Source organism: Myotis lucifugus, unplaced genomic scaffold, assembly GCF_000147115.1.
Source record: "Myotis lucifugus unplaced genomic scaffold, Myoluc2.0 scaffold_2039, whole genome shotgun sequence".
NCBI lineage: Eukaryota > Metazoa > Chordata > Mammalia > Chiroptera > Vespertilionidae > Myotis > Myotis lucifugus.
This window is the reverse complement of record NW_005873087.1, coordinates 16859-25592: the sequence shown is the minus strand read 5'-3', so window position 1 is coordinate 25592 and position 8734 is coordinate 16859. Positions and strand designations below refer to the sequence as shown.

At 58.0% G+C, this 8734-nt stretch overlaps 1 protein-coding gene across 1 annotated transcript in view; it reads right to left on the bottom strand.

Moving 5' to 3' along the window:
- The window catches only part of ABCB9 (ATP binding cassette subfamily B member 9), an 18791-nt gene that overhangs the window by 6831 nt on the left and 3226 nt on the right, over window positions 1-8734 (bottom strand). The window contains exons 2-4 of the mRNA XM_023748889.1: window positions 6193-7001; window positions 1496-1610; window positions 859-1051 (exon numbers count right to left, since the gene is read on the bottom strand). Of these exons, the coding sequence (XP_023604657.1) occupies window positions 859-1051; window positions 1496-1610; window positions 6193-6802 (918 nt within the window). The 5' untranslated portion in view covers window positions 6803-7001. The remainder of the gene's footprint in view (window positions 1-858; window positions 1052-1495; window positions 1611-6192; window positions 7002-8734) is intronic.

Sequence of the window (8734 nt, the reverse complement as noted above, 5' to 3'; positions counted from 1 at the left end):
CGGGGCGGGGGGAAGGTATTACACCAAAAACGTGAGTCAAAAACCCCTCCAGCCCTAGGAACCAAAGGGGGGGGGGGGGGGGGGGGGGCGGGGAAGGGACACTGAGGGGAGGCGCCGGGGGGTCTGGGGGAGGGGGCGGGAAGATGAGTCGATGCCCCCTCGAGGGCTGCTCTGAGCCCGGCCCTTGCCACAGGCATTTTGTGCCGTCAGACCCATAGCACAGAGGAGGGTCCGAGACTCAGGGGGGAGGACGCCTGCTCAGCGCCACACACATTGCCCATCACTGAGCTGGAGCCAAACCCGTGCCTCTCCCCGTCCCTGGAGAGGGGCTGACTCCCCGCTTCCCTCACACGGAGAAATAACAAGCCGGGCTGCGGAGGAAGGAGCTGGGGCCTCCTACCAGCTGCTGGACTAAGGGCTTCACAACCCCACAGGGTGGCTACTCCTGCTGTTCCCATTTTAGAGATGGGAACACAGAGGCCCAGGGGTTTTTAGCGAGCAGTGGAACCAGGTCTTGGACGTGGGCCAGAGACGGTGATCTCGGCCGGATGCTGCACTGCTCTGCCCTGCACCCCCCCCACCCCACTCACCCAGAGGATCTGGGCCCTTTAGGCCGCAGGCGTGGGTGGTCCTGGCCCCTGCGGTGCCCAGAGGGCAGTGGAAGCAGGGCCTTGGCTGCTGCAGGGACCTCGGGTGGCCTGGCCGGGGTCCTACAGCGGCCACAGCTCACACCAAAGCCTCAGCCAGCAGCCCAGCTCCCCGGGGCCTGAGCCCGCCTCCTGGAATGAGTCCACCCAGAACTGGGCGGCAGAAAAGCCAGCATCGCTGAGACCACAAGCGTGCCTGTCTGTTTTCTCAGCGGGAGGCGAGCCCACCCGCCTGAGCCAGCCCAGGTCCCCGAGGCGGCGAGGCGAGCCCACCTGTGCGGTTCTCGTCAAAGAAGCTCGTCTCCTGAGACACCAGCGAGCGGAAGAGGCAGTTCCGGAGGCGAATGTTCAGTCTGGCAAATATGAGGGTAAAAATGCCGCCCCGAATACCTGCGGCAAATGAGCTAATTGCAGATAAGAGATGTTATACATGGCACGGCGTCCTTCCGGCAACCGACGACCCGCCCGCCGCCCTCCCGCTGCTGGCAGGCCCGGGCCCACCCCTGACCCACTCCCAGGGCTCCGTCCCCCACTGGAGCCCCCAAGGTGAGAGCGAAGAGGGGGCTGTGTTTACTGGGGGCCAGGACCCGACTTCGCCAGCCGGACCCCTCAAGGGCGCACAAGGCTGGCCCTGGAAAACCAGACGGGGGAGCCCTGGAGGAGGGTGTGGCTCAACCAAGTGGACATGGGTGCTGAGCTAGTTCAGTTGTTGGTTACTATGGGGACCAGCTGAGGGACAGGCCCACCAGCGGCATTTCTGGGGCCCCTCTGGCTCGTTTCCCTCCCCCAGGAGCTGCCCGACCTCTGCCCCGCTGTGGCCTGGGGGGCGGGCGTGGCGGGAGGGCTACCTGCCAAGGGCCAGCAGGCACATGACCACGACGGCTGTGCTGAACTGCTCCATGCTCTTCTGGATGACGATGCCGTCGATGGCGCGGCCGGTGTAGTAGGGCAGGAACGTCTCTCCTGCGGGAGACGGGGCTCAGGGGGCGTCTGCAGCGGGGAGCCCGCACCCTTCCTCCCGAGCCCCCCACAAACTCTCCTCTCCCCATGGCGGGGGCTGAGGGGCCGTACATGCCGAATGCCCCCACTTTTCAGAGAAGAGCCACAGGAGGCGCGGGGACTTGGATCTGAACCGAGTGTGTGGGAATTAATCACAGCTACCAGGCACCCGCCACGGGGCCACGGGGCCACGGTGCCACAGGGCCACGGAGTCACGGGGCCACAGAGTCACAGGGCCCAGGTGGCATTGCATTCCCTGCATGCAGACTCTGAGGTTGGCCGTTGGCACCCCACCTCACAGCTGAGGAAAGTGATGCTGAGATGGCGCTCGCTCAGGCTCCGGGACGTCAAAGCTCACGGCTTTCCTGCTGGCGGGGGGTTCGAGTCTGCATTCTAGAGCCTCGGGCGATGCTGGTATCCTGGCTGGGAACGGCCCCGCCCCTCCTGGTGGGCACTTTAGTTTGCCGATTATGTCCTACCCATTTGTCTTGTATCCTCACAACAACCCTGGGCAGATGTGGGGAGGGGATGTACAGAGGGGGAACGGGAGACTCAGAGGGGCTGAGTAATTTGCCAGAAGTCACGCGGCAATTAAGAGGAAGGGCCAGGACACACATCCAAACCAGCTTCCAATCTGGGGGGATGTCTTTCCTTGTCCCTTCCCTCCCCCAAATCCGGGTGCCCACTCGCATTCTACGGGAACGATGGGCAGGGAGTGGAGCGTGGTCAGACCAGGCTGGGTCCCCTGTCTTCAAGGCCGGTCTTTCCCGAGGCCACAGCCTGGCTCGGGGCTGGGCATACAGCCGGCGCTCAATAAAGGTCAGTGAATGAATCCTGGGCGGCTCTACAGGACTGGCTCGGGCGGGACAGGGAGGCCTTCTGTGGGGTTCTGGCGCCCTCTGCTGGTGGTGGGATGGGGACCATAAGGTGGCAGCCGCCACGGAGTCTCCGGCCGCCGCTGTGGAGTCTGCCTCAGCTTACCCCCGGGGAGGAGAGGCATCTGTGAGCTCCAGCAGCACTGACCGCAGCCAGCACCAGTGAAGGCCAGTGATCACACAGGTGTTCACGGAGCCCTTACGGGTGGGGCGCCGGGCTAAGCACACCCCTTGTCCATCTGCACAAGAACCACACGGACCTCTCCAGCCGGCAACCCCGCGGCGTCTCCAGAACCCGACCACTCTTACTGCCCCTCCTGCCCCCCGCGTCCACGCTGCCGGCCTTGCCTGGGCCACCCCAGCAGCAGCTCCTGGCTCCCCCTGCTCCGCCCTCCCGCCCATCAGCTCAAAACAGTCCGACGGCTCCCATCGCATCCAGGGTAACTGTCAAAGTCCTTACAGGGGCCACAGCGCCCTGACCTGACCTCATCTTCCACTCCCCCCCCCCACCCCCAACACACACACTCCCTGCTCCAGCTACGCCGGCCTCTTTGCTGTCCCTTTAACAACCCGGACCTTCCTGCTCGGGACCTTGTACAGGCTGCTCCTGCCGGGAGCACTGTCATCCCACATATCTGCTCCCTCGTCTATTTCAAGTCCCCATAGTCCTACAGGTGTGGTCTTCTTCCCATTTCGCAGATGAGGAAACTGAGGCTGAGAGGCTAAGTCACTTGTCCAAGTTTATGCAGTTGCGTTGCCATGAAATTCATCTTCAAGAATCTCAATTTAGCCCTGGCTGGTCTGGCTCAGTGGATAGAACGTCGGCCTGTGGACTGAAGGGTCCCAGGTTTGATTCTGGTCAAGGGCACATGCCCGGGTTGCGGGCTCGATCCCCAGTGGGGAACGTGCAGGAGGCAGCCGATCAACGATTCTCTCTTATCACTGATGTTTCTATCTCTCTCTCCCTCTCCCTTCCTGTCTGAAATCAACAAAAATATAATTTTAAAAAAAGAATCTCAATTTAATAGGAGATACTCAAACGAACCTTTTTCCCCAATGGGCAGTGTTTCTTTTAGAATATGAGGCATCAGAAAAAGCTGGGCCCTCCTGGGTGCTTGTTGATTGAAGCATAATTGATAATAATCACAGCACCTAACTTCTACGAGCACCCACTTTTCCCAGGCACCATGCTTCATCTGCCTGAATTCTCTCAATAACTCGGTGAACCCCCATTTCCGGATGAGGCACCGAGGCTTGGCCAGGTCACGCAAGCTTGCCTGAAGTTAGCAGGGGCGTCGGGGGCCGGGTCAAGTTCGAGCCTTCCCCTCGGCCCAGTCCTGCAGGTGCCCACACCTGCTCAGCTGTACCAGGACGTCGGTGACCCCGAGGACACGCCAGCTGACAACAGGGCCCCGGCAGGGGCGGGAAATGGGGTCCTGGGGCGGCCGCTGCCCACACGGGCAGGATGGTCACTTGTTCATTCACTCAGGGAGCCTGCCTCTGGCCGGGCATCGGGGCGTCCGGGGCGAGTCAGGCCCGGTGCCGGCCCCCGAGGGGCTCAGAGTCTTGAGGGGAGGCAGCAGGGTGGACTCCTGATTCTCGCGTCACCAGTGCTGTTACTAAGGCGCAAAGGGCTTCTCAGAGGAGGGGACAGCTGGGCCTCGGAGCGTGAGTAGGAGAAACTATCTGGATACACGAAAAAGGTCATCCCAGCCGTAACCGGTTTGGCTCAGTGGATGGAGCGTCGGCCTGCGGACTGAAGGGTCCCGGGTTCGATTCCGGTCGGGGGCATGTACCTTGGTTGCGGGCACATCCCCAGTAGGGGGTGTGCGGGAGGTAGCTGATCAATGTTTCTCTCTCATCGATGTTTCTAACTCTCTATCCCTCTCCCTTCCTCTCTGTAAAAAATCAATAAAATATATTAAAAAAAAAAAAAAGGTCATCCCACCTGGCCCGGCTGGCCTCAGTGGTGGAGCGTTGACCTATGAACCAGCAAGTCACGGTTCAGTTCCCCGTCAAGGGCACGTGCCTGGGTGGTGGGCTTGATCCCCAGTTGTGGGGAGTGCAAGAGGCAGCCGATCAATGATCCTCTCTCATCACTGATGTTTTATCTCTCCCTCTCCCTTCCTCTCTGATATCAATAAAAATATATTTTAAAGAAAAAAGGGTGGTCCCCATACTCACAGGTGTTAATATTTACTGGGAGCTTTCCCTGTGCAGGAGCTGTCCGAGGTGTCTCAATCTATTAACTCGCTGACCCTCACACGCCCCAGTGTGATGGGTACTGTTATCCCATTTTACAGATGAGAGTCTGAGACAGAGAGGTTAAGTAACTTGCCTAAATCACACAGCGGTTAAGGGGCCGGGACTGAGAGGACGGAGGGTGGACAGTAAGAGGGAGGGGCTGCAGGACCGCGCCACCTCTGGGCTTTGCCTGTCCTCTCTGGGAATACTCTGGCTTGTGGCCACTCCCAGACTTTGTCCCTGTGAGTTGAACGGGTAATGACTCATCACAGCCAACATTCCTGAGCACCTACCGTGCCATCCTGGGCTTTGAACTTGACCTTTTCCTGTTTTTATTCCAGCTTTACAACATCGTGAAACAGGGACACGAACAATCCCTCCTCCAAACAAGAAGAAGGAGGGGGCTCTGCCGTGTTCGATGACTTGCCCACAATCACAAAGCCAGGGAAGGAGCAAGGCTGGGTAGCTCAGCTGGTTAGAGCCTCCTCCCAATACACCACAGCTGTGGGTTCAATCCCCGGTCAGGGTACATACACCAATCAACCAATGAATGATAAATAAGTGGAACAAGACATCAAAGCTTCTCTCTCTCCCCCCTTCCTTTCTCTCTCTCAAATAAACAAACAAACATAAATAAATAAATAAAAATAAGAAGACGGGGCTTGTACCCAGGCCTTGCTGGAGTGTGGCTTTCGAGCTGTTTGGACCGATAGTAGCAAATACATTTTACATCACACGGGCACACATCACTGAAACAGAAGTTCCACGAAACAATACTTAATCTCACCGCAGACAACCTCCTCGAACGGCCTTTTTTCCATTCTGCTTCGTGACAAAACATGCTTGGACTCAGAGCTCCCACTTCCAGAAATTTATCCTATTTATACCCACATTTATAGGAAATGTGCATGAACAGGGCTACTTCTTGTAAGAGAAAAAGACTCAAAACCACCCAAGAGTCCAACCGCAGGAGACCCAACTAAATAATGATGGTGTGACCACACAGTGGACTATTATGCAGCCAAATAAAAGAACAAGATAGTGATTGGAAAATTCCAGAATATATTGCTAAGTGAAAAAAGCAAGACACAAAACGTTGTTAAGAGGTGGAGCGAGTAACGTGTTGGTGTTCTTATCTGTCTGTAGCTGCGTGAGGAAGCACTGGGAGCATATACGGGTAATGAATCTACGAGTTAAGTGTTTTCCTGCCCACTTGGAAGATTCCGGAACCTTTTCCTCTAGCTAGCTCTGGGGCTCAGGGCAGTCAGAGGCAGCATTGGGAATGAAACTCTGTGTTTACCTTTTCACGTCAGTTTGGTGTTTGAACCACGTAAGTAAATGCTAAAATTTGAGAGGAAAGAGGAGGCGTCACAGGCCTAAGAAGCCCATTTCCTGGGTGCCCGCCGGGCCTGAGGGTGCGCACTTACCCAGAGCCGCGATGATGAGGAAGAAGGAGGCCGCCACCAGGAAGGCCAGGTCGGGCTTGGTGTAGGACAGCAGCTTCTGCAGCGTGGCCCCCGACGCCTGCTCCGACGCCGCCGGCTGGTCCTCGGCGGGGAAGCCCTCGGCCTCGGCCTCGGGGCCCGCCCCCGGCTCCAGGGCCTTGGCGCTCGGCCGCACCGTGGACAGCAGCCGCCAGAGCAGGAAGGAGGCTGCGAGCGAGATGTAGGTCCACACGAAGAGGGCCCAGAACCACGGGTCCCGGACCGGCTTGCGGACCTCGGAGAAGAGCAGCAGCTTCACCATGGCGTAGATGCCCACCAGGAGGCACACCAGGGCGATGACCATCCAGGAGGCCCGCAGCCGCCGGGGCCCCAGGGCGCTGTTCTTGGCCACGCCGATGGTGGCCCCCAGCAGCAGGCAGCTGCGGTACAGGCAGGCCGCCCACAGGTCCAGCACCGAGTCGAAGATGTTGAAGTGGCGGATGTCCTCCAGCAGGCTGCGGTCCAGGTGGCTGAAGATGTAGATGGCCGTGGTCATGCCGACGTCCGTGGTCATGAAGGCCAGGGTCACCACCACCGCCTTCCACAGCTGCATCCTGCTGGCTGGCTGGCGGGGGGCGGGGGGCCGGCACCGGGGGAGGGGAGCAGGCTCTAGCTCATGGGGGGCAATGCCATTGTCTGTGGGGTGAGGCCAGACCTGTTGGGGCAAAAGGGCGAGGGGTTCGGGTTTGCTGCCTCCTGGCTGTGTGACCTTGAGCAAGTCACTCGGCCTCTCTGAGCCTCAGTTTCCTCACCTGTAAAATGACAATGACAAGAGAAGGGTGCTGTGAAGATTCCGTTCATCCGAGGACTAGTTACTGAGCGCACCCTGGGGGCCAGACTCTGTTCTTTGTGTTGGGGATTTCACAATGAACAAAAATAACAAAGACCCCTGCGCTTGTAGCGATGACACATTCATGCTAGAACGGAGTCAGTAGATGATTTAGTATGTTAGGGATAGGCCGGGGGGCGAGCAGGAAGTGGGGTAGAGGAGGGAGGGCCATGGGGCTGAGGGGTGCCAGGGAGAACTGAGCTGTGAAGGTAATACTCGAGCAAGATTGAAAGAGGTGAGGGAGTCCACCACGTGGATATCTGGGAAAAGCATTTGGGGCGGGTGGAACAGACAGGGTCGGAGGCCTGAGGTCAGACTTTGCGGATGTGCTTGAGGGAGGCGAGGCGGCCCCACGAGGTCAGAGAGGTGAGGGGCCAGGGGTCTGGAGGACTTTGCAGATGAAGCTGAGATAAGCAAAGAGTACATACAGTAAATGGCTGCTGTTTGACTACAACTATTATTGCTGTTAATTTCTCTGAACCCGTTTCCTGATTTGTAAAACGTTAGCATGAACATCTGGGCACAGTGCCTGGAACGTGACAACCGCTGCTGGTTGTTACCACCGTATACAGTGGGTGCTTAATAAGTGTTTGTTCACGTCTCTCCTCCCCAAATAAACTTTTATCTTCTTAGACCAAGAGGGGGTGGCTGTAGGCCCTAGAGCAGTGATGGTGAACCTTTTGAGCTCGGCGTGTCAGCATTTTGAAAAACCCTAACTTAACTCCGGTGCCGTGTCACATATAGAAATTTTTTGATATTTGCAACCATAGTAAAACAAAGACTTATATTTTTGATATTTATTTTATATATTTAAATGCCATTTAACAAAGAAAAATCAATCAAAAAAATGAGTTCACGTGTCACCTCTGACACGCGTGTCATAGGTTCGCCATCACTGCTCTAGAGCAACCCAGGGACTTTGACATCTGCCCGGAAGTTTCCAGAATCTTGGCCCTCGCCCCCAGCCCTAGGCTCTTCTGGTTTTCTAGAGCTTGATGTCTGCTTTGTCTAGAGCACCTCCAACCGTGAGCCCTACCGGACTCAGCCAGGGCCTGGGAGGCCCCGGAGCTGCAGGGACCCTGTGGGACGGGGGCCTGGTGGCGTGAGTGTGGGAGTGGGGCTGGGCTGGGCAGTGCCTCTGAATGCTGCCTCTTGGCTTGGGTCTGTCCCTCTCTTGGGTTTTTATGATCCCATCTGCAAAATGGGGTGATTAAGGGGTGGGGCACGGGGCAACAGGAGGGGTGACCAGAGTCACAGAAACACCAGCCCGGTGTTTCCACAGCCCCACTTACAGTTGGGTAAACTGAGGCACAGAACGGCAAAAGCATATGCCCCGTATCGCTCGGCCGACAGAGGCCCAAGCCAGGACCTGCGCCTGTGCGTGAGGGTCCCAGCGGCTGACCGGACCCCGGTGCTCAGTCACCGCGAGCACGGGCGTGGAGCCCAGCCAGCGGCTCCCACGAGCCCGGCCCCGTGTCACCTGCGCTTTACATGCGTCCGCGTATTTAATCCTCCCGACGACTTTGCGAGATGTGGGCTGACATCACCCCCAGGAGCAGGCGGAGAAACAGGCCCAGGGAAGTTACTAACGTGCCGGGTTCACACAGCTGGGGAGCAGCAGAGCTGGGGATTTGAACCCAGACCTGTCTGGCTCCC